The sequence below is a fragment of the Durio zibethinus genome, chromosome 4 (assembly GCF_047325235.1).
Source record: "Durio zibethinus cultivar Kanyao isolate XHJ-2024 chromosome 4, ASM4732523v1, whole genome shotgun sequence".
In the NCBI taxonomy this organism is placed as follows: Eukaryota; Viridiplantae; Streptophyta; class Magnoliopsida; order Malvales; family Malvaceae; genus Durio; species Durio zibethinus.
In genome coordinates, this window is record NC_143165.1 from 6,600,215 (window position 1) to 6,624,898 (window position 24,684).

General features: G+C 35.2%; 3 protein-coding genes and 1 pseudogene across 6 annotated transcripts; 3 read left to right on the forward strand and 1 right to left on the reverse strand.

The window, feature by feature from the left end:
- Positions 1 to 332: 332 nt before the first annotated feature.
- Positions 333 to 5,811, forward strand: LOC111287703 (protein EMSY-LIKE 3-like). 3 transcript variants are annotated; one of them, XM_089759302.1, is made up of 11 exons: positions 333 to 623; positions 738 to 802; positions 2,419 to 2,627; positions 2,719 to 2,828; positions 2,936 to 3,179; positions 3,277 to 3,498; positions 3,575 to 3,643; positions 4,295 to 4,537; positions 4,650 to 4,718; positions 4,797 to 4,860; positions 5,381 to 5,811. In XM_089759302.1, the coding sequence occupies exons 2-11, from the start codon at positions 775 to 777 to the stop codon at positions 5,422 to 5,424; spliced, it is 1,302 nt and encodes a 433-aa protein (XP_089615428.1). In that variant the 5' UTR covers positions 333 to 623; positions 738 to 774; the 3' UTR covers positions 5,425 to 5,811. The 3 variants fall into 3 exon arrangements, with proteins under 3 accessions (XP_089615428.1, XP_089615429.1, XP_022734113.2); XM_089759303.1 differs by having other exon boundaries at positions 4,797 to 4,839; XM_022878378.2 differs by having other exon boundaries at positions 396 to 802; positions 4,797 to 4,839.
- An 857-nt stretch (positions 5,812 to 6,668) lies between these two features.
- LOC111287443 (ecotropic viral integration site protein) lies at positions 6,669 to 8,255 on the forward strand. The gene is made up of 3 exons (XM_022878018.2): positions 6,669 to 6,857; positions 7,292 to 7,399; positions 7,537 to 8,255. The coding sequence occupies exons 1-3, from the start codon at positions 6,789 to 6,791 to the stop codon at positions 7,756 to 7,758; spliced, it is 399 nt and encodes a 132-aa protein (XP_022733753.1). The 5' UTR covers positions 6,669 to 6,788; the 3' UTR covers positions 7,759 to 8,255.
- A 2,697-nt stretch (positions 8,256 to 10,952) lies between these two features.
- LOC111287789 (disease resistance protein At4g27190-like) lies at positions 10,953 to 16,423 on the reverse strand (annotated as a pseudogene). Its single transcript, XR_016341449.1, has 3 exons — positions 16,215 to 16,423; positions 14,150 to 16,004; positions 10,953 to 14,085 (listed from the first exon to the last, which is right to left on the reverse strand). The product of XR_016341449.1 is annotated as a disease resistance protein At4g27190-like (transcript).
- Positions 16,424 to 16,570: 147 nt separating this feature from the next.
- Positions 16,571 to 23,037, forward strand: LOC149519070 (dynamin-related protein 5A-like). The gene is made up of 2 exons (XM_089759304.1): positions 16,571 to 16,956; positions 22,742 to 23,037. The coding sequence occupies exons 1-2, from the start codon at positions 16,634 to 16,636 to the stop codon at positions 22,866 to 22,868; spliced, it is 450 nt and encodes a 149-aa protein (XP_089615430.1). The 5' UTR covers positions 16,571 to 16,633; the 3' UTR covers positions 22,869 to 23,037.
- The last annotated feature ends 1,647 nt before the right edge of the window (positions 23,038 to 24,684 follow it).

Sequence of the window (24,684 nt, forward strand, 5' to 3'; positions counted from 1 at the left end):
GAACTTATTTAACTTAATCGAATTGAATATGAATTAAACGCGAATATCTTATCATTTAAACGAATATAACTCAAATAAACATAATAATTATTTTATCGTACCCGAATATCCTTAAAAATAAACAAAAAAAATCACATATATACATATATATATATGTATTCATTCGTTTTTATTTATAATCCTAATTTGAATTGCTGATAAAAATATATTTTTTATCATTTCCGGAAATTGAATTGTCATGGGCTGCACTAATTAGCAGTCATGTTATTGGGCTTGTGGAAAGAAAGATGGGTAAGGAGGAATAAAAAACAAAATTGTTGGATTTCAAATCCAGATCCAAGCCCAAAAAAAAAAAAATACCAGTACTAGTATGTTTGTGTACATAGAGATACGGTGTTTCATTGAGGAGAAGAGTTTTTATTCTACCTGAAAAAGAGAGAGAAAAAGAAAAAAAAAATGAAGAAAGATGATTGATTATATGTTGTGATAATAGTAGTTCTAAATTGTACTAGAATAAAGAGTTGAGCTGGAAAACCTTGAAATTGTTGCTGAAACTTCATAAAAGAGAAGCATTGAATTCATTGTCCAGAGTTGAAAGTTGGAACTTGAGAGCGTTAGTAGTAGTAAGTTTGATAAGTATTTTGCAGAAATCAAAAACTTAGATTTGGGTTTTGGCTTTGCACAGAACAAAACCCTAATTCCTCAGATTTCTCTGTTTTCTCCGCTCCCATTTTTAGGGTTTTGACTTTCTTCTTCTCCAACCTAACGCTGGCTATGGACTACGAGCCCTATGATAGCAGCGGTCAGTTTCCTCTCTTATCTCTTCTTTCCTTTTTGCTGATTAGGGTTTCATTACTAATATCACTTCTTTTGCTTTCTTTTTTTTTTTTTTAATTTTTTAAAGAGGAAATTTATGCTGATCATGTGCTCGCTTCCTACCTTTCTCCGCACTGATGCAATTAAAGTTTTCAGATAGAATTTGTGTTTCAACTTGCTATTTTGTGCTGCTTTTTTTAATTGCTTTAACTTGTTCTTCAGTGACAATTTTTTTTAATTTTCCAATAAAAAAAAACTTTGGTGCAAATAACTAGCTCAGAGCATCAAACTGCTTTTTCTTGTAATGATGTATTGCGGAAAGTATGAATATGGCACTAGTGAAGTTGATTAAACTGTAAGTCAAAGGTTAAAATTTGAAGGCTATCCAGGGAATGAGAAATCCCTCATAAATCCCTCATGAAGCCCGTCATTTTCACTTATCAGGCATCTTACAATTAGGTTCAGCGACAATATATTTGTTTGCTAAGCAGGTTTCTTAGTGAACCTTTTTTTTTTTTTTTTGCATTCTACTATTTTCCTTTGTTAACGACTTATTGGTAATTTCTTTAACTTATATGCCTTTGCAATGAGTGCCTCTTGTTTATCACTTTATCCCTTGTATATGATTGTTATCTCTTTCTATGAGCTGCCAGATTGTAATGCTGCTTCTAGGTTTCATATATTGCCTGACATATCACCTCTTCGTCTTTGCATATTAACCCACAAATTATTAACACAATTTATTCTCGATTTTTCCCACTTACAGAACTTGCTACACATGCACTTTTTAATATAATGAATTGGTGAGGGATGACAAGGGAAGTTATCGTATTTGAACTGGGGTCAGAATTAATGAGGGGGAATAGTCACTCCAAAGAGAAGAAACTCTCGTTTCTTTAGTTTTGATTTTAGAACAACAATCTTGTGATATTACTTCTTTAGTTCTGGAGAACCAAAACAAAGCTTATACACGTCCTCCAAGGCTCAAACTTTATAACACACAAGATTGACCCTAAAAAATAAATGGATAAGCCAATCAAATGAAATAAAGGCTACCAAAGCTTCTATTAAAGACTCAAAGAAACCCTAGGAATTGAGTTTGGGCCATGCTGACATATTGAAAAATGAATAAATAAATTTCCAAGCCGCTATGACAGTGCCTACTGAACAGTAGTGCTGACATCAAAATCAAACCACCAATTCAACACTTCAGGCTTATAGATTTAGCCCCTTGTATTTCTTATCAACTGTTGCTACTGTGAATGAATCAAATGATTATGCTGAAAACTTTTTTCGCAATGGTAGGAACCTGATGTTAAAATGTTAATGGTGTTAAGCTTTGTCCTGAAGTGTTCTAGGAACATTCTTTTCTCCCTTTTTAGAGCAGTGAGTTCTCCTATTTGTTACAGATGGGACTTCTATTTTTTGGACTTCTGAGTTCCAACAGTGACTTAAGATATGTGCATCATGGCCTTATGTGCAACTTTAATGAAATTAAAATTGTTTAGCATAACACTCTTGATCCATGAAGACAAATTTCTTTTCATGAACTCTGCTCAAGCTGCAATTCGCTCACACCATTTTATTTTGAAATAATTGTAGGAACTGATGATGATCTACCACCATCACATCAGAATAGAATACCTAGAGCAGGACGTATTGCTGGGAATGGAAGATCTGCTGTATCTTCAGTGCCATACCCTAGGATTTATGGTGAAACTGATATGGAGGCTCAAATTCACCAGCTTGAGCAAGAAGCATACAGTTCAGTTCTAAGAGCCTTTAAAGCTCAAGCTGATGCCATTACTTGGGTACTTTTTTATAATTGTTTTCATGAATCTAATATCAGTAAATTTATTTGATTAGGTTTAAATGTTTGGTATCTCAATGTATTTTCTTCAGGAGAAGGAGAGTTTGATAACAGAACTTCGGAAAGAATTGAGACTATCAAACGAGGAGCACAGAGAGCTATTAGGCCGGGTTAATGCCGACGACATCATACGAAGGATAAGGTCTGCATTCGTTGAGACAGATGTTGTTTATTTAAGAGATGGAATCTGTTACAAAGCTTCAGTTTTGTTTTTTCCTTCAATGATTATGTTCCTGTGAATGCCATTAGGGAGTGGAGACAAGTAGGAGTGCTGCAATCCGGCATGCTTAATACTGTTCATGATCCTGTGCCCAGTCCCACTGTGTCAGCATCACACAAGAAACAGAAGATAACGCAGTTGGTACCTTCACAATCCATTGGTGGGCCATCTCCACCATTTCACCTGCAAGCTGTTGCTCCCTCTCACCAACCATCTTCATCAGCCACTAAAGGAGGACCCATAACTAGCTCCAAGGGCAAGAAACATAAACCGGTGAGTTAGAATTATGAATATTTTAATTATAATTTTGAAGTCTTTGAAACAATAATAACTCTTTTTAGTCCACTTCTTTTTCTATTCAATTGGACAGGGTTTGCCTGGTGTGCCTTCTGTGAAGTCCACTCAGTACCCCTCCACAGGTCTAGCTGGCAGGGGTCAAGCTGTTAATAGAGTATCTTCTAGTGTAGCCCTTCTGAGTGAACCTGCTGAAGGGGCAACATTTGATCCATTAATTGGGAAGAAAGTGAGGACAAGATGGCCAGATGATAACAATTTCTATGAAGCTGTTATAACTGATTACAATCCAGTTGAGGTTTGTTTGGCATAGCATTTTGTATAAAGTATAGTTCATACTGGTTTTTAGCCTGATTTGTTCTATTCCTCATTAGGGACGACATGCTCTGGTCTACGATATTGGAACTAAAAATGAAACATGGGAATGGGTCAATCTTTCTGAGGTATATCCGCTGTTTGCTCTTCATGATCCAAAATGCTTTTTTTTAGAAAATTGAAGTTAAAAGGATTTTTAAAATCTTCAGATCTGGGTATGCAGACTTGTATGAACAACTTTCTATGTACTTAAGTAAGCTTGATCCTTGTTCTAATCTATGGCTATTCATAAATTAACTAAAAAGTTTCATCTATTTGTTACTGCAAGCTTCTCCGATGTATTGCAGACACTAAAAATGTTACAATTTGTTTAGCATATCTCTAGATCTGGATGTGAGGATTGCATTTCCATAGTTTGTGTAATTTGATAATTTGGCAGTTCAATGGTACACTGGTTTTCCTACAAATCCCAAACTTGTAACTGGTTGCAGAAATTCAATTTCTTCCAAACCTAATTGTAGACATGCATGGCTTGATTCTTTTGTTTTGCATTGGCGAAGCAGCTGTTCTGTCATTTATTTAGTATAGCAGCAGTATATTGTAATAGAAGAAAAATATTATAAACTTTAAATTCTTCTTTTACTTGCATATGTTCATACTATAAAATTTTGTTTTGTTTCTTCAATTAAATCAACCATTTTCTTCATATTTAATAAGATAGTCACTTGGCCTTCCTCATATATATATATATATATATTGATTTGTGTTTATTTTGGTAGATTTTGCCTGAGGATATACAATGGGTAAGTAAGGACCCTGGAATTCCTCTTCGCGATGTCTATGGTGGATCAGGTCATGGGATGAACAGATCTGTAGGTCGTGATGGTGTGCCAGTTGCAGGAAGAGGTAGAGGTGTCGCTAAAGGTCAATCTAGAAAAGATTTTTTACCATCTCAGAATGGCATTGGAAAGAAAGAACTGGATGATATACAAATTCTTCACACAGATACCCTAGTCAAAGAGGTAAATGAAAATAGGTTGTCACCGTGTGACATTTTCTGTGCAAATAGGTATATCCATAGCAGGGAGTCTGGTTGTACAAACATTTACATTTTTTTGTTTTGATTTGGGGCAGGTGGAGAGGGTATTTGGTGGAAACCATCCTGACCCTCTTGAAATTGAGAAAGCAAAGAAATTGCTAAAGGTAAGACAGCAGCCTTGTGAGCATCCTCAAACATTTTTAATAACAAACCGCATAACTAATTGTTAATTTTCAATACAGGAGCATGAGCAATCGCTTATTGATGCAATTGCTAAGCTGGCAGGTATATCTGATGGTGAAAGTGGTAAATTCTTCTTCTTTTACCTTATTATTTAGATTTTATTGTATTTCCATGGTCTTAATTTTGGAATGATGACATTTTATGAAGGGCCTGCTTCAACATTGCTTATATTTGGTGGCCAAAAAAAAAAATCTTATATTTTACATTATCTGTCTTGTTTCCATAGTGACGAACTCCATCTTCCCTAGAATGGAAGTAGAAGATTACCAACACTATGAATCAAAAGCTGATAATGCTGTAGAAAATTGCATAAACTGTTTCTTTGATATTCAATATAAAACTGGTGCACCATCAGCAAAATTGTCTTAGATCTTGAAACTTTATGAAGGGCTAACGACTACTAGGGCAAGCTTGTTTTCTTTGTCATTTGAACCGAGTATGCCTTGAAAAGATGGCTATATTTTGATTGGGCACTGATCTTTTTTCCCTGTGAAAATGCTTATATTAATTGACATCAAGAAAAAGTTGGTTTTATTGTAGCTGTTTTCCTGAATACTAGTGTTTGTCTCTTTACATGAAACAGATGAGGGTGGCCGCCAATTCGGGCAAGCAATGAATCGAACATGATACAAGAACCAGTTTTTGTTGGAAGCCAAATAGGTTATCTGATAGAATGGTCTGAGATGAATGAATGAATGAATGCATGCTTGAGGTGACAATAAGATTGGCAGCAGAGACTCTTGAGACGTTGAAGAACAGCCAACTTTCCTGCTGGGAGGGTAGTTCCTTGTATAATGCACTTCCTAACTATGTTTTATATTTACCTCAACTGGGATAGCTCTAGGTTTGTGGCTTTGGATGGGAATTACTCTAAGATGGGAATTTTTTATTGTAGTTGTCCACTAATTTTTAAAGAAGGGGAAAAATCGCTATGAGAAGGTGGTGCTTCATGTAACATCATTCAGTTAGCAATTAACGTGTGTTTATATATAATTTTGATTTCTTTTTTCGGTACCTTTGGATTTGACGAAGGTGGCAACTCTCCCGCTGTTCGCTAAGAGAAGACAATTTTCCTTTACCTTCTTACTTTCATAATATATATTGAATTTGAAGAGATCATATCAGGACCCCTTAAAGCTATGGAGATTTCTGCTGTGTGCAAATGCCCATTCCCTGGCGATTGATGGTGGATGTCACGCAGCCCCAAGTCTCAACTAGATCTGATATGAGTTATAAGCTAGTTGTTGCCAGTCTCACACAGTCACTTGGTTTGAATCCCAACTATAAAGAGACAATCCCGACTGTAAAGGTGCAGAGGGTTGATAGTTTGACTTTCTCCTGAGTTACAAAATAGAGCGTACCATTTTAAATAATCATATTCTAATAAATGTTTATGATGACACCGCTAATATCATAATTAACTACGATATCAATTGGAAACAACTGTTAGGCTTTAAGTCTTACGAACATTCAAGGGCTAATTGATATGAGAGTATATATATATATATATATATATATATACATTTGATATTAATTTGGAAAAAGCCTTGTTCATATATTTATTAAAATCCAAGCCCATGCACTCTTTCCCCCATTTAAAAGATCCCATACTAATTTTATTTTGATCAAAATTTGTTAACTTTGACTTTTGTTATTGTAAATTTTTTAATTAATTAAAAAAATTACAAATATATAAACTATTTCATTCAAACCTTTTAAAAATATAGTTTTCATATTATTATTAATGATAAAATAAAAAATAAAAAATATCCAAGTTCAAACTTTTTTTTTTTTTTGGTTTGCGCCCCAAAATAACGTTTCAAAATAACTTTTGACCAACATATAAAGTCATCTGACAGGTGTATTTTTCTTTTTGTGGGGAGTATATTGTATACAGGGCAGGTGTAAGTGATAGAATCATTAAATTGGTTAAGCACGCAATTGAAAGTGAAGAGAGATCGGAGATTTGGATACAAGAAATCAAATAAGAAATGGCGGCGGAAGAAGGGAAAAGAGCCGATTCACAGTTGTTCCAACTCCTTTCCAATCTGCTTCATCAGGTAATTTAGATGGATATTCCTTCAGTTTTACTTTTTTTTTGTTTATTTCCCTTTCCATTCCTAAGTTTGGGTCTTCGTGAATCCAAATTCACTTGATTCACCATCTGGGTATTACTCAAAATGGTTCCCTTGTCGATTTGATGAAATTTTATTATATGGGTACGTGTTTGCATTTGTTTTCCTGTACTAAATTCTAGGTTTGCTTTTTTTTTGTTAAAAAAATGAAGACACTGAATTCTTGTTTTATTAAGGTACCAAATTGCAACGGTATTCTTATGCTAGATTTCATTCCATTGATACACGGATTAACGGGATATTACCCATCTCTTGAAAATGATGGGGATATAAAATGTAATGGAGTAGCCAATATCTGTTCTAACACTGCTACTGTATTCCCTCTTTCACACCATTCTTTATGGTCCATACATATGTAGGTAGAAGCATTGACTAATCAGGAAGAAGTTGAATTGCGTTCGAAAATTGAAGCCCTTCTTTTGGAGGTTACAAAAGTTCCTTCCAAGTCTACACACGGCCTTGATGAGGTATTATTTTCTGTTTTGTTATATCTCAAATGCTGAAACAGAAACTACTCTCTATCATCTTCCGGACTTGGTTTTCTGCAAAAAAAAAACGCATGCTGTCTGCTCACTTTGTTCTTTTCAATGTATTTTTCTGTCAGTTGGAAATTGAGAGAGAGTTGGACAAATTATCGGCTAAGTTGGATGGTGTGGATGAGATGATATCCTCAGCCATGGCTGCAGACCCCCAGGTGCAATCGCTTTTGAGTGGCACCGCTGAGGTATGGATGCCATTTATTACTGCCAATGCTGATGAGCGACGCAACTTTACAGCATCAATTGGAGCCGACAAGCCTCAGGTCCATGAGAAACGCACCAACTGATGTTTCACCAGTCACCACCCCATTCTTGATTCTGATAGTATTTTTTTTTTCCCTTTTGAGGTGTTAGGCTGTTTGGGAGGTGGGATATGACTAGAAAATCTCTTCTATTGTTTGCATCATCTGTCCGGATTAACTATTTCGTTTTCTCTTGGGGAGCAAACGAAGTTTCGTATTCTTTATTTCGGGCCTACTTCCTTCCAGTTTAGCTATAGCCATGAGGGTTTTTAGTAAGCCTACTATTTAAAGACGTATTTGGTTTTGTATGTTAGCTTTAGTCAGCCTTATGCTGGACCATAATCCTGGAAGCACTAATTCCGTGAAAGTCCTGCACCGCATAGTAATGCATTTGCTGTTAGTAAAATATAAGGCTTAAGAGTACAAAACAATGTGAACTTGTAGTTGAACTAGTAATCTTCCTGAATTTGTATTTTTGATTTCTAGAATGCTATATGAAGCAGGGCAGTTGACTCCTCCCTAGAGTAGTTGATTCATATCAACTTACAGAATGCATTCATGACTTGAGCAGTTGATTTCTGTCAATTTTCAAAATGGGTCCTCCATCAAAGTAGTCTACTCTTTGATAGCAGTTGATTGCCATGATTTAACTCAAATTTTATAAGATGCCTAGAATTTGGAATCAACTGGTTTGATTTTCAGCTATAACATTCGATTGTCTATGCTAGCAATCGACTACCAATTATATAGAGATTATATTTAGCTTTTGTATGTCAAAGCGGTCGGCTTCATGCTATTGACAGTCGACTAGTTCTCATGAAAGTCTAAGGAAGTCGACTCTTATGTGCATAGCAGTGGATTACCTACATGAACAATCTTTTTAATTAGAATTTTTGAGTCTAGAATCATGTTATTGATATTGAAACCTTACCTTAAGCTATCTATAGTTTAGTATGAATTTGTCTTTGATTAAGTTTTTACTTGACCATATATTTTTTTTAATTTTAGAAAATATTTCTAACATTTGCTTTCTTATGTGGTTGAGAATTAAGTATCAAAAATTAAATATACATGCTCGCATATGTCGCAAATTAAAATTATTTTGTTTTACCATTTTATTTATGGCTTTTTTTTTGTTGAAATATTTATTTAATTTAAAAGAAGCAAAAAATGCAAAAAGTATAAAAAAAAAAACGTAATCGGAGTGACGTGGATACATTAATTAGCATCTTATTCTCACAAAATATGTTTTATAATTTTTTTAAAAAAATTTTTGTGTGTCAGATTTACTTCATATTAACCTTTCAACAAAAAAATCGATGGTTATATATAAATATAAAATTAAATAAATAATAAATTATATATTTATATATATAATGGTTTGGAATAGATATCATAAATCTATTTTGGATACGTCTTCGATTTTTATAAGTAATCGACTTTGATTTAATATATATTTTTTATAAAATGGTCCATATTTAATTGAAAGAGAATAGAAATTTATTCGACTTAGATTGTTTTGTTATCTTTATTAATGCCAAAAAAGAAAAAAAAAAAAAAAAAAACCAAACACATGTTGTACATTAGGCACTTGAAAGTTACAACCTAACAACATGGACCCGAAATCTTAAAAACATCAAACATGATGACCTCAAACCCAAATTCTAAAATTGCTACACCTTAAGAATAAGGACAATAAATCTTAAAAACAATATATTTTATGACCTTAAACTTGAAACCTTACAAACATTACATGTTAAGAACTTGGACTAAAAACCTAAAATCTTAAGAATGTGACCTAAAACTCTAAAAAACATCAAATCTAGTGACGACAAACTTAAAATCTAAAAAATATAACACCTTAAGATAGAGATCCAAAACCTTAAATATACCAAACTAGTGACCCAAACATGAAATCGTACAAATGCTACACCATAAAAATGTGGACTCATAACCCTAAAAACAAGAAACCAATGACCCTAAACTTGAAACTATAAAAACAATACACCTTAAGAATAAGGACGCAAAACCCTAAAAATACCAAACCCGACGACTTCAAACTCAAATTCTTAAAAACACTACACTTTAAGAATAGGGATCAAAAACCTGAAAACACCAAATTCAAGGATCTTAAAGCACAAACTCTAAACATTAAACACTAAACACTAAAACTTTAAACCCTAAAAACACCAAAACTGATTACCCAAACCTAAAACCTTAAAAATGTTACAATTTAAGAGTTAGGATAAAAAGTCAAAAAACACTAGACTCAATGATCCCAAATCCAAAACCTTAAAGACATTACATTATAAGATCAGGGACCTGAAACCCTAAAAATAAAAAACCTAGTGACCATAAACCTAAAACCTTAAAAATGTAACACCTTAAGAGTGAGGACTCGAAAACTTAAAAACGCTAAACTTGATGAAACAAAACTTGAAACTGTAAAAAGATTATACCTTAAGAATGGTGACCTAAAACCCTAAAACCATTAAACCCGGTTAACAAAAACTTGAAAAGCTAAAAATTATAAACTCTAAGAATGGGACCCAAAACCCTACAAACACCAAAATCAATGACCTCAAACTAGACATCCCAACAAATTTACATCATAAGAATAGGGACACGACATCTTAAAAACCTTAAATCCTAAACTTAAAACTTAAAAACATCAAACTTGGTGACTTCAAACTCGAAACCCTAAAAATGCTACACTTTAATATCAGGATCTAAAACCTGAAAAATACCAAACTTGATCACCTTAAATAGAATAAAGTTTAGAGTAAGAGTAATAGACATATATATATATATATATATAAACAAAAAATTACATAAAAATCAAGAAATAAAAACATTTTTAAAAATAAATCACATACATTAAGGAAACGAAAAAAATGCTATTTTTTATTATTCTTAATTGATTCTAATACTTTTGATAGAAAATTAAGAAAAATTCCTTACTTCAAGAGTATATAAGAAAATTACTATTTTTCTTATTATTTAATATAAAAAAATTTCAAAAAAAAAAATAATACTTCAACTTTTTCTTGAGTTTTTTTTTTATTTTTATTTTTTCAAAAGGATTAATGCTTTTATTCAAGAAAAATTGATACTTTCAACTTTTTCTCAAAAAAATAATTTTTTTTTTAAAATTTTATTTTTAAAAAAAATTGATACTCTTAATTTTTTTAAAAAATATTTTTTCTGTTGCTTTTGAAAATTTTTATTTACAAAAAAATTGATTCTTTAACCCTTTTTTAAAAATTTTGAATTTTTTTATTCTTTATTAATATTTTCAGAATGGAGATTATTCAAGAAAAAGAAAATAAATCATAAATAGCAAAGCAAGAAAAATTACCAAAGTTTGCAGCTTAGCTAAAAAAAACCAGCTTAGCTCCACACTCAGGAATAGCCCAGAAATTGAGTGGCTCGGCTGGCTGCTAAAGCGGCTTAGAGTTGGACTGGAATAGTTGGGTTGAACGATGGGATCAGGTCACCCAATGGTTAATGCGCGTATCCTTGAAACGGGTCAAAGGAACCTAATTTCTTTAGCCAAAACGACATCGTTTTATTAATCCTATAAAAGCCTTTTTTAAGCTTTCCTCTTCACTTGACAGGTTCTCTCTCTCTCTCTACAACTTTCGCTGTCTCTCTTTCTCTCTCTTTCTCTCTCTAGGGAAGAACAAAAAATGGTCAGAACTCCACACGTTTCCAAATTTCGATGAAACGTAGGCGTCGCTGGTCGCCGTCGGCCACTGTTGCCGATGATCGTTCAAGCCCAAATTTCATTCAGAAACTTATTTCAGCCTCATTTTTCACGTGACGCAATTAGTTTATCGCGAAAATGTCTCCAATTCCATGGATTGAGTTTTTGAAGATCGTGGATTCAACCTCTGGAATCTCTCTTGCCGTTGGTCCTTTGGCCACTGTTTGGCAATATGTTCTTCCCTTTTTCCTGGGCTATCTTGCTGCCGATTTGGAAGCCCCAAAAACCCCCTGTGAGAGTACCTACCCGAAACCCAGAGAAGGTTTCTTTGTTTCTAGTTTTCTTTTTGGTTTCTGACCTTACTTTCTTTAGCTTGGCATTGGCAGGGATTATTGAGAATGGATAAGCGTTTGTTGGAGATTTGATGAGGGTGATGACAAGTTTTGGGTGCGACTGGATGAGCCTCGCCTGCGGTACGGGCAATGGTTCAATGGTGTGGGCTTAGGTGATTATTCTGGCTCACTGGTTGTCTCGTTTTTATGTGATTGTGGTTCTTTTTGGGTTTGCAAGGAGTTAGGCTAAGGTGGTACTAGAGGCTCAGGTAACTGTGTCTGCGACTGGTGAACTTGGAACTGATTACTGATTGTTGGCAGTGATAGAGGTAGTAAGGGGGGTAGGTTTGTGGCTTCGGCGTAGGTAATGGCTGACTGGTTTCTGGAGGCTTTAAGGTGGTATGAGAAGGGTTCTGGACCGCTGTTGGTGTTTATGTGCTAATGGTGAATTGTGGATGGTTACTGATTCTATCTGCAAGTTTATGGTTTCTTGAGTACTGCGTATGGTGTTGAGGAAGGTAGGTTTATGGAAATATTGGTTTCGATTGGGCGCAGAGGTTTTTGCAATGGAATTGGTGTTGAGCTTTTGGGTGGTTGCTAGTGATATGGACGACAGTAGGGAATCAGTGGTGGAAAAGTTGATTGGATGTGTTTGTGATTGTGAAATTGTTTGCAGGATAGTTGGTGGAGCCTAGCTGAATTGGTGGTGGGGCTGGATTGATTGCAACAGAGTTTAGTAATAGAGCTATGGGGTGATGGCAATGGCAGAGAAGGCAAAGATGGGTGAAGATTGTGATCTTTCTATGATCCCGTCTCTGATATTTGGTGTAATCTATTTTTGCTTCCCCCTTTGGTGGTCTACACAACGGATTAAATAATGATGATGAAGATAGGATCTCCGTTTAAAAATTGAGCATCCTATCCCTTTCAATTTGGATAGCAATTGAATTTTAGATTTAATCCACCAAATCTTATCACTTGTTTTATCTTTTTATTTGAAATTTATTTTGTCATTTTATTTATTTTTAGAGTAGGTTATCTACACACACATGGAATGAAAGAGTCAAAAAAAGGAAAAATAAAAAGGAATAACAACTAAATCAAGGTTCATGATTACATCACGAAGAAAAGAACATTAGAATCAGAAAGCAATAGATGTTTGGATTGTGATTCAACTTCAGCAGTAGGGCCTGCAACCTACTTCCCCATTGTCTGTATCTACCAAAATAGATAAACCATATAAGACTGGTAATACTTATATTTTATTATGCTATAAATACAGAAAAAATGAAATAAAAAAAAGGATGAAATTAGATTTGCAATTCTATAATTAAAAAAAAAAAAAAACTCACATTATGCTTTTAAAGACACTTTATCAAACAGCTTGTTTACTAAAACTTGAGGAAGCGAAGGACAGTGTTTGCATGGGGATGGTCCCACTCCAATGATTCCCACCATTCTTTTGGATGTACGAGGATTTCCTTGAGAGAAGGAGGAGGAGATAGGTTTTCCTTATCAAGGTTGTCAAGCAGGGGAAGATACAGAGGAATCCGCTTTAGCTTTGGACATCTCCATATATCAATGCTTTGGAGAGAATCACAAACCATTTCTCCATTTTTACTACAAATGCTCTTCAATTCTGGTAGATTCACCAATTCAAATTTCCTTAATTTGGGAAGGGTATATTTGATGGTACCCATTCCTTCTTCCTCTGATACTATTATTTCCTCCATTTCCTTACAATCCCTAACAGTGATCTCTTCCAAGTTGTGCAGAACCCACTTAGCTCAGAACAAATTCTTTATTTTTCCACAACACACTAGCTCGATTTTTTTTTTGGGCGGACATTGTGCCTACTGATGACTCTCCAACTATAGCCTTCAAATTCTGCAATTGTGTTAGTATTAGAAAATCAAGTGCTTGAAGTTGACACCCCGATGAAAAAATGGACTCCAACTCCTCACATTCCCTTATTCTACATTCCTTCAAATTAGATGCATCTTCCAATCCATAAATATAGTTTAAACTTCTCATGCCTTTGCACAAAAAACTTTTAATTGCTGAATATCATATGGAAGTATAATTCCATCTACAGAATTAATATCCAAATCCATAATTCCAGATATTTTACAATAATTGGATTCATAACATAAATCTTCGACAATCTCATAATCCATCTGGTAATTCACGCAAATGAAGTATTTATGAAGCCTTTTTCTCTGACTAACATACGTGTTCAAGTCACCCAAGTTACTAGATTAACCTGCAAAAACTTCCAACTTGTTCAGTTCCCTTATCTCTTCCTCTCCTGTTGACGCTGGATGTTGCCAAATACAGAAAACGACACAGTTTTGACAATAATCCATCGGGGATCTCTTTTAACCATAAGGTAAATCCAAGATTGAGATATCTAAGATTTACCAACATTTCAAAATCTTGAGAGATTTCTTGATTGAAGTTCCTCTAAGGTACAATTTCTTCAAAGCTTGAAGCTTCCATAAAGATGGCAAATATTCTAAACTGTTACAACCAGACAGCAACAATGCAGTGAGATTCTCTAAATTAGAGATAGAATTCGGCAAATTCACAAGAGGATTCTTAGAAAGATCAAGAATCTTAAGATTAGGAAAGTGCCCAAAGAAAGATTCTGGAATTTCATCAAATGAATTTTCTGAGAGTAACAAGGTTGTGAGCTTTTGACATTTTGGAGACTTCATATTTGGAGGAATGTTGATATGGAATTGCCCATTAAAGAAACATTCTTCAAATCTTCAGTCCATTCTTCCTCATTTGGCAGCTCTTCCAACTGTTTACCAGCTTTTACCAAAGATCTTTTTCTTGTGATATGCAACGCAATATCTCTAACAACATCATGCATCTTTATATGTGTACCCTCTTCAACCCTTTCAAGCAAACAGTTTTCTTCAAGCTTCTGTAAAATAGAATAACCGCAATCCTCCATTGTTTTGATATTTCCCATTTCATCTATAAGTCCTCCCATCCAATATCCAATTATCTCCTCCTTTTGAATTTCACGATCTTCAGGGTATAATGCACAATACAGAAAACAATCTTGATCTATTTGTTGTAGACGATCATAGCTGAATTGTAAACATCCAAACACCTTATCTTTCACATCCTGGATGATTCTAATGTTACTTCTCAATTCATTCCAACCATTTTTCCATACACGAGGATCAGATATTCCCCTCATACAACCAGCTACTGTGACAATTGCAAGAGGAAGTCCATCACATTCTCCCACAATATCTTTCATAATTGGTTCTACGGTTGGATTAGATAACATGTCTTGTCCAACTTTGTTTAAAAATAACTGCCACGCCTCATCTGTAGAAAGACAGGGCACTTGGACTTTCTTACAACCCATTGATCGAACGACCTCTTCTGAACGTGTTGTTAACACTAATTTGCATCCATTATCTGCTTTTGGCTCAGGGATCCCGACTTCCTCAAGAGAAAAGCTGCTTCACACATCATCCAATATTAGCACATCCCTCCCTTGTTTCCTCAACATTTCTGATAACTTTGCTGCACGTATGGTTGTATCTTCGTCATCTTACAACTCTTCCTTCAATTGACATGCAATTTTCTTTTGTAACCTTTGAATATCAAAGTCCTGGGATACAACCGTCCAAATTACTCTGCTAAATTTGGTTTCTTCCACCAATTTATCATGGACGTCCTTCATTGTTGTTGTTTTGCCTATCCCTCCCATCCCCCACACTCCAATCTTTCTAACTTCATCCCCCATCAAGTATTGATAAATTTCTTCTGCTTTAGTAGTGCCTGCTAACTCTTCTGTTGGCAGTTTGACCTTTGTAGTTGAAGGATCATTAACCACCAAGCCATTAGAGAATTGACCTTCAGCATGTACTTCCTTCATTGCTTGAGTCGCTTCATCAACAAGCTTCCCTAAGCAAGAACGAAAGAGATATTTCCCTTTACTGATTTTATCACCAACACTTTGAGCATGACCAACCTTCTCCTCTACTTTTCTGAACCAACTTTCAACTTCCTGCTTTGGCTTTTTCCCAAAATGATGCTCATCTTGCAATTGTTGTTGAATATCTGCCTCCCTAGCTCGCAAATCTGCTTGAGCTTGTTTGAAATCATCCACATATTTGTTGAATTTTCTGTGGTAATCAAGGTATCTTTTAGCTGGACGGCCGATGAACTTTATAACTTCAAGGATTGGCCCAACAAGGTCAGACATTGTATTAGCTTTAATGTCCCTGCATCAAAATTGCCATATTGATGATTAATTTAAGAGTAGATTGATCAACGTATCAAGTTTATAAACTCAAGTTCTAAAATAAATGGATGAATTAGGAACCATGTCCCATGATTGAAAGGACATAAAATTGTGTTCCAATCCCTGTCCACAAACTCAAACTTTTCCAAATAAAATTTACTAAAACTACAGCATAATTCATGAAAATTACCTTATCACTTGAAGTAAATCAAGATGCGAGGATGTGGAGCTGCTGAACTGCTGGGAATCCCTTCTATACCAATTCGACCGATGGAAATCATTAATGACAGAAATGGAGAAATCAATGTGGCACTTTCAATTATCAAAAACTCCAGGAGCTCACAAGGAAGAATCTCACTTTTGTGCTTCAACTTTTTTTGCTTCTCTTTCTTTCTGTGGATCTGTAAATTTAAAAAGAAATACAATTTAAAGGCACACTGAAACAATCAAGCTTCAGCTGCTTCATTTTGCCTGGAGCTATCTGACGGTGGGAAAGCATCACGTGATGAGACCAGGAGAGATTAGTAGAACATAACTCCTGAAAAGAATGGACGGCAAATCACTCCGGGAAAAGGAACAGAAGCTAGAGAAGCTTTCCGAGAAAGCCAAATGACTGTTCCTGAGACACCCCCATCTTCTGACCAGCCATATGATGTGGTATATGCTGGACTCAAGAAGGAGCTTGGAAATTGCATTGAAGTTGGACCAAGAAAACGTATTGCAAGAATGACAGGCAACAGAAAAACTGAACAATTAATAAAAGTTCACAATGGTGGTAGTCTTTTATTTGGTAATGGTGATAGTGGTTCAAGATCAAGTTCGGCTTACTCTGAAATCTGCTCATTAGCAGCACAACGTTTTGCACGGATACGAGAAGTTCTTGTTGAGCGCAGTGTGACATCAACTTTAAACTCTGGATTTTTTACCCCATGGTAAGTTTTCTTAACGTCCATTTTATCATTATTCATATAGCTCAAAGGGAGACATGGTTGGCAGATTGCCTCACAACAGTAGAACCACCGAAAGGACCAGATTAATGTCAGATTCATCCAACTTTTGCTTGAAACTTGAATTTACAACGTATTTCCTAACAAATTGTTGGTAGAATGAGTGGTTTAACCTTCCATACCTCAACTTTCTTGTCCTTCATTTATTTTACTTTTTTTATTATTATTATTATTTTTGTTGCGCCTGAAGCAATAATCACAACAATACAGAAGCAATAGACAACAATCAATAATCAAATGCGCAGGAAAAATAAAGCACACCAAGATTTACGTGGAAAACCCTCCAGTGTAGAGGGAAAAAAACCACGGGCCGCCAGAAAAATCTTCACTATCAAATAATAGTTATACAAAGTTCTTCTCTAGCTAAAACTAGAGCTAATCAACAACTAGAGAAACAATTGGAGAAATCTCACCAAATAAGTGACTCAACAAATACACCCTGGATTTGTTCCTAGAGAGCTTCAAACCCGATCTTCACCGTTCAGAATGTCAAACTCTGAATCATAAACCTCCTGACAAGGTTCCAACTCAATCGGACCACGGATCGACTTCCGTTCAACCAACTCTCCCTTCTCCTTTTTCTCTCTCTGCTTTTCCTGGCTTTTCTTCTTTCTCTGCTTGGTTTTCGACACTCACCTTAAACAACCCCACCTCTTTTTTATTAAGTAGCTAGGGCTCTGTGTAAAATAAAAGATCAAGGCCCATGGCCTTTACTTGGTCCAAAACCACTTACATGGGACTGGACCCCATTTTCCTAACAATCTCCCCCTCCAGTCCCATTAGAAGGAGATTCATCACCATAGCAATTTCATTTGGAACTTACCTTGGCCAGGGAACTCATTCCGGCCAAGTTACTGCAAAGCTCAAGCTTTTCCCTGGGAAGTATCTTAGTCAACATATCTGCCACATTTTTATCAGTATGGACTTTCTTCAATAGCATCTGCTGTTCTTCAATCACTGAACGTAACCAATGATATCTAACATCAATGTGCTTTGTTCTAGCATGGTACATGGTATTCTTACTCAAATCTAAAGCACTCTGGCTATCACAAAATACCACATACTCTTTCTGATTCAACCCCAATTCAAAAAAAAAACGTTTCATCCAAAGCATTTCTTTACATGCTTCAGTTGCTGCAATATACTCAGCTTCTGTAGTTGACAAAGCAACACACTTCTGCAACTTAGACTGCCAAGATACAGCTCCTCCTGCAAAAGTGAACAAATACCCTGAAGTAGATTTCTTACCATCAAGATCGCCTGCCATGTCAGCATCAGTAAACCCTTCTAGAATTGGTTGTGAAACTCCATAAGTCAAACACATTTTTGAGGTACCCCTCAAATATCTAAAAATCCATTTTACTGCTTCCCAGTGAACCTTCCCTGGATTAGAAAGAAATCTGCTCACTACACCAACTGCATGAGCAATGTCAGGCCTTGTACAAATCATAAGATACATTAAAGAACCGACTGCAGAAGAATAAGGAATACTAGACATAGCTAGTTGCTCTTCCTTAGACACTGGACAAGATTTCTTACTTAGGTGAAAATGGTTGGCAAGTGAACTGCTAACTGATTTAGCATGTTGCATGTTGAATCTACCAAGCACTCGTTCAACATACTTTTCCTGTGACAACCACAGCTTTCCAGCTCTCCTATCTCGGATAATGTCCATACCAAGAATCTGCTTTGCTGGACCTAAATCCTTCATATCAAAGGACTTAGACAATTGTTCTTTCAACCTGCAAACCATACTAGCATCTTGTCCTACAATCAACATATCATCAACATATAATAATAGGATAATGAAGTTACCATTAGGGAATTGTTTAATATACACACAAGAATCTGCTGCTGTTCTTTTATAGCTATGACTCATCATAAAAGAATCAAACTTCTTGTACCACTGTCGCGGAGCTTGTTTCAAGCCATACAAGCTTTTCTTCAATTTGCAAACTAAGTGCTCTTTCCCTTTCACTTCAAAACCCTCAGGCTGATTCATATAAATGTCCTCCTGCAAATCACCATGCAAAAATGCAGTTTTAACATCAAGTTGCTCAAGCTCAAGATTCAAACTAGCTGCCAATCCCAGTACCACTCGAATAGAACTCATTTTTACAACTGGAGCAAAAATCTCATCAAAATCGATGCCTGGTTTCTGAGAAAAACCTTTTACTACCAATCGAGCTTTGTACCTCACTAGTTTGTCACCATCCTTTTTCAACTTGAACACCCATTTATTCTTTAATGGCCTCTTCCCTGTTGGAAGTTTAACAAGATCATAAGTACCATTCTTTCGCAATGACTCCATCTCTTCTTTCATTGCTTTTAACCAGTGCTCTCTATCCGGAGTAGCCTGCACATCTTGAAAGCTTTCTGGCTCCCCTTTACTGGTAACTAAAATAAAATCTGAACTTGGATACCTGGTAGATGGCCTGCGCTCTCTAGTAGATCTTCTGGGCTGAGACTCTACATCACTTGATGCTGAAGGTAGCTCCCCCTGCTCAACACTCTCAGGTAGAGAGGATTGCTCCCCCTGCTCAAAACTAATAGCATCTGGCTCATCACCAACTGTAGCTGGCTCATCCATATCCCCAAGTTCTGTTTCTGGCTCATTTTCACCATCTGTGGCTCTTTCCTGTGAAATCCCTGTCGGTGTTGAAACATCACACTCAACAGTAACTCGTGTAGTCTTCTCATTTTTTTCAAGATCTGCTATGGTTTCTTTTTCATGAAAGACCACATCTCTGCTTCTGACTGTCTTTCTCTTTACTGGATCCCATACCCTGTAGCCAAATTCCTCATCACCATATCCTACAAACACACACTGTGTAGCTTTACTATCAAGCTTTGACCTCTGCTCTTTTGGTACATGCATGAATGCTTTACACCCAAAAACTTTTAAGTGAGAGTATGAAGCATCTTTTCCTGTCCACACTCTTTCTGGAATGTCAAAGCCCAAAGGAACTGATGGTGACCTGTTAAGTAAATAACAAGCTGTGTTGACTGCTTCACCCCAGAATGGCTTTGGTAATTTTGCCATCCTCAACATACATCTGACTTTTTCCACAATGGTGCGATTCATTCTTTCAGCTATACCATTATGCTGCGGTGTTCCAGGTTCTGTCCTCTCATGCCTGATCCCATGCTTTGAGCAATACTCTTCAAAGCTTTTAGATGTGTATTCCCCACCATTATCAGTTCGAATACACTTTAAGGGTAACCCTGTCATCCTTTCAACCATGGCATGAAATTTTTGAAAATACTGCAGTACCTGACTTTTATATTTCAACATATACACCCAAATCTTACGTGAAACATCATCAATAAAAGTAACAAAATATCTGCTACCACCTAATGACTCAACCTCAATGGGACCACATACGTCAGAATAAATTAATTCCAATCTATTTTCTTTTCTCTGAGAACTTTTACGAAAAGAAACTCTATGATGCTTACCAAACAAACAATAATCACATGAATCGAGAGACATACCTTTGGTCAAGGGAATGAGAGAGTGCCTTGCCAAAACCTGTAACCCTTTTTCACTCATGTGTGCCAGCCTCCTGTGCCACAAGTTTGCTGAAACATCATTTTCAACGGTATTTACCTGGTTACCGTTCAATTGCATCCATGTCTTATACATTGTGCAGCATAATTTTCCCCTTGCAACTACCATAGATCCTTTGAGAAGCTTCCACTGTCCATTCTTTTGTCGGCTTTCATATCCCTCCTTATCAAGGACATTAATAGCAAGCAAGTTCATTCTCATATCTGGAATGTGTCTGACATCTCTCAAAGTCAACATGCAGCCTGTACTAGTTTGTACAACAATATCACCAATCCCAACAATCTGCGACACACTCTTGTTTCCCATCTTGGTACAACCAAAGTCTCCTGCTTTGTAAGTTGTAAACAACTCTCTCTTAGGAACACAATGATATGCTGCTCCTGTGTCAACTATCCACTCAATGCCGGGATCACTAACATGATTACAATCACCATGTGTACAAATCAAAGTAACTGAATCACTATCTGAATTCACTGCTGCAACATTGCCATCATCTGAACTCTTGCCTTTCTCATCTTTTCGCTCTTGCTTTAAGATTCTACAGTTTCGTTTTATATGACCCGCCTTACCACAATGGAAACACTTCACTTTACCTCTAGACTTGGATCTATGTTTAGACTTACCACGGCCTTTTGAGTCCTGACCTCTGTCGATGTTTCTACCCCTGTTCTCTGTGACCAAAGCTTGATTCCCAGGGTCTACATCTTTTCGCCTCGCTTCTTCATTAAGCATACTGTCCTTTACCATCTCCAATGTCACCTTATAATCAGGAGCTGAATTAAGAACAATCACAACTAGAGTATTCCAGCTGTCTGGCAATGAACCCAAAAGAAATAATGCCTTCATTTCATCATCCATCTTAAGTTCCATAGTAGTCATCCGATTAAATATATCTTGAAAATCACTCAAGTGCTCTGTAACAGATCGTCCATCCCTGTACTGTAAAGTTGCAATCTTTTTAACAAGCATAACTTTATTCATAACTGTTTTTCTCTCATACAATGCTGCCAATTTTTCCCAAACAATGTGAGCATCTGACTCCTGCGCTACATGATGGAACACGCTGATATCAACCCATTTTCTGATTGTAGCCAGCGTCTTTCTACCTAGCTTCTTCCAGCTTTCATCTTTCATATCTGCTGGTTTAGCCGAATCACCCAATACTGGCTCATACAAATCTTTACAGTATAGATGATCCTCCATCATAGGCTTCCAAATTGAATAATTCGATGCTGTCAATTTTATCATGGAACCTGTATCACCCTCCATGATCTCAAACAGAATTTACTTCTATCCTGGGTTGCTTCTGTATCGATGTCTCAAAATAACCCTCGCTCTGATACCACTTGTTGCGCCTGAAGCAATAATCACAACAATACAGAAGCAATAGACAACAATCAATAATCAAATGCGCAGGAAAAATAAAGCACACCAAGATTTACGTGGAAAACCCTCCAGTGTAGAGGGAAAAAAATCACGGGCCGCCAGAAAAATCTTCACTATCAAATAATAGTTATACAAAGTTCTTCTCTAGCTAAAACTAGAGCTAATCAACAACTAGAGAAACAATTGGAGAAATCTCACCAAATAAGTGACTCAACAAATACACCCTGGATTTGTTCCTAGAGAGCTTCAAACCCGATCTTCACCGTTCAGAATGTCAAACTCTGAATCATAAACCTCCTGACAAGGTTCCAACTCAATCGGACCACGGATCGACTTCCGTTCAACCAACTCTCCCTTCTCCTTTTTCTCTCTCTGCTTTTCCTGGCTTTTCTTCTTTCTCTGCTTGGTTTTCGACACTCACCTTAAACAACCCCACCTCTTTTTTATTAAGTAGCTAGGGCTCTGTGTAAAATAAAAGATCAAGGCCCATGGCCTTTACTTGGTCCAAAACCACTTACATGGGACTGGACCCCATTTTCCTAACAATTTTGGTATTTTGAGGTTGCCCGGATTGAACCTGATAATTGAAACTAAAAGTCTAATATTTTATCAACAGATCGTGTGACTGTTGGCCATTTTATATGAGAACGGATTGTAGTAAATTGCCATTCATACTTTTTTGTTCTTCTTTTTCGATCTTATCTAGGAAGTGAGTACTCTAATATCATATTATTGACTTCATTTTCACTTCAGTCGGACCTTTTTGCTGTTAATGATGAGAAATTCATGGACATTTTTGTTGCTCCTGGCGCCATTGATGTGCTGCAGAACGAACGCCAATCTCTTCAAAAGCGCCAGAAGATACTCCAATCTTGCTTAAACGAATTAAAAAATGTTGCTCGAGCACTTTGATGAACACAACAATAGTTTCTCCATGAAACTATGACCACTCCAATCTAAAACGATATTCCAAGCAAAGATTTCACATCTAGTGGAAAGAAAAAAATACTTCATTCCTGTATTTTCTTTAATGATGTTTGATATTGTAGCAACCATTTTTTTCTTCTGCGATTGTCATCACTCTTATAATTTCCTTTCAATGGTGTGTTGGTAATCATTTTCTTCCTTTAGAGATTGATGAACTTGAACCATCTAGAAAATAAAAATGTGGGGTTGGCTACTAATTTTGGCGATATATTCATGACATACAATTCATTTAATAATTCATATTTATACAGAAAATATAAAATATTTTTAATTTTTAGTAAATACATATATAATTTTTATTAAAATTTTAAATTATATATTTTTAATTTTTAAAAAAAATTTCATATAATATTATCATTTCGTGTTTAAAGTTAATAAGTTTATTTATTAATTGAGTTCAAATTTCAATGGCTTATTAAAAATAAAAATTGAAAATAAAACAAAAAAAATTATAAAATATAGCCCACTGAAATGGAATTTCAAACAGTATTATAACTAAAATGAACATCAATTTTAGCTGTATTATAGCCTAGAAGAGCAGAGAAACTCTAACTACTTGAGCTAATTCTATTGAAAATAAAATTCCATTCTAGAATAGGCTTTCCTGAAGGTGGTAATTACTTCCACTAGTCCCCTGAAAAAAAAAAAAACTTGTATTTCCTACTCTTTATCTTTTGACCGATGTGAGATAAAAAAAATTATAAATTTTGAAAAATGAATTTTAAATTTATTAGATCCTAATAGTTAAGAATGCTTATATGAAATAATTTAATTAAATGTTGAGTTTACTTGACAATTAATTCTTTGATCATTTGTGATTATTGTGAAAGAAATTTGTTACACCTGAAGAAATAATCACAACAATACAAAAGTAATAGACAACAATCAATAATAAAAAACGTAAGAAAAATAAAACACATCAAGATTTATATGAAAAACCTTTCAATGCAGAGAGAAAAAATCACAAACCACCAAAAAAATTTTTACTATCAAATAATAGATATACAAAGTTTTTCTCTAGTTAAAATTAAAATTAAACAATAACTAGCGAAACAATTAGAGAAATCTCATCAAATAAGTGACTCAACAAATACACCTTGGATTTATTCTTGAGAACTTCAAACCCACTCTTCACCGTTCAGAATGTAGAACTCTAAATATTAAATCTCCTGACAAAATTTCAACTCAATCGGACTATGGATCGATTTCCGTTCAACTAACTCTCCCTTCTCCTTTTTTTTCTACTTTTTTTAGCTTTTTTTTTTACTTGATTTTCGACACACTCTTAAAATAATCTCATTTTTTTTTTATTAAGTAACTAAGATTCTATATAAAATAAAAGATCAAAACCCATAATTTTTACTTTATCCAAAATCATTAACACGAAGCTAAACCCCAATTTTCTAACAAAATTGATAATATACTTGATCTAATTTATTTAATAGCTTGGCAAAATCATTTCCTCATATTTTCTAGAATTGTATACGTCATTAATTGATAATAAAATCAATTGTCTACTATTCCAACGTAAGAGTGCTACCAAATCAGGATAATAAAATAAAATCAAATCAAGTCAATATACATTAAAGAAACACCAAATTGATACCTAATTCTTAAAATTTTTAAAGATTTAGTCAAGCGGCCGGTCAAACCCTAAAATTTTTTTTTTTTTAAGTTTCCTATGCTTAATTTACAATCCACATATGATT

Coding starts and splice junctions, on each gene's coding strand:
- LOC111287703 (XM_089759302.1), top strand. CDS start 775: ATGGACTACGAGCCCTATGATAGCAGCG. Junction 3,180..3,276: donor AGGGCAAGAAACATAAACCG/GTGAGTTAGAAT, acceptor TCAATTGGACAG/GGTTTGCCTGGTGTGCCTTC. Junction 3,499..3,574: donor CTGATTACAATCCAGTTGAG/GTTTGTTTGGCA, acceptor ATTCCTCATTAG/GGACGACATGCTCTGGTCTA.
- LOC149519070 (XM_089759304.1), top strand. CDS start 16,634: ATGACTGTTCCTGAGACACCCCCATCTTCTGACCAGCCATATGATGTG. Junction 16,957..22,741: donor TCTGGATTTTTTACCCCATG/GTAAGTTTTCTT, acceptor TTTTCACTTCAG/TCGGACCTTTTTGCTGTTAA.
- LOC111287443 (XM_022878018.2), top strand. CDS start 6,789: ATGGCGGCGGAAGAAGGGAAAAGAGCCGATTCACAGTTGTTCCAACTC. Junction 6,858..7,291: donor TTTCCAATCTGCTTCATCAG/GTAATTTAGATG, acceptor ATACATATGTAG/GTAGAAGCATTGACTAATCA. Junction 7,400..7,536: donor CTACACACGGCCTTGATGAG/GTATTATTTTCT, acceptor TTTTTCTGTCAG/TTGGAAATTGAGAGAGAGTT.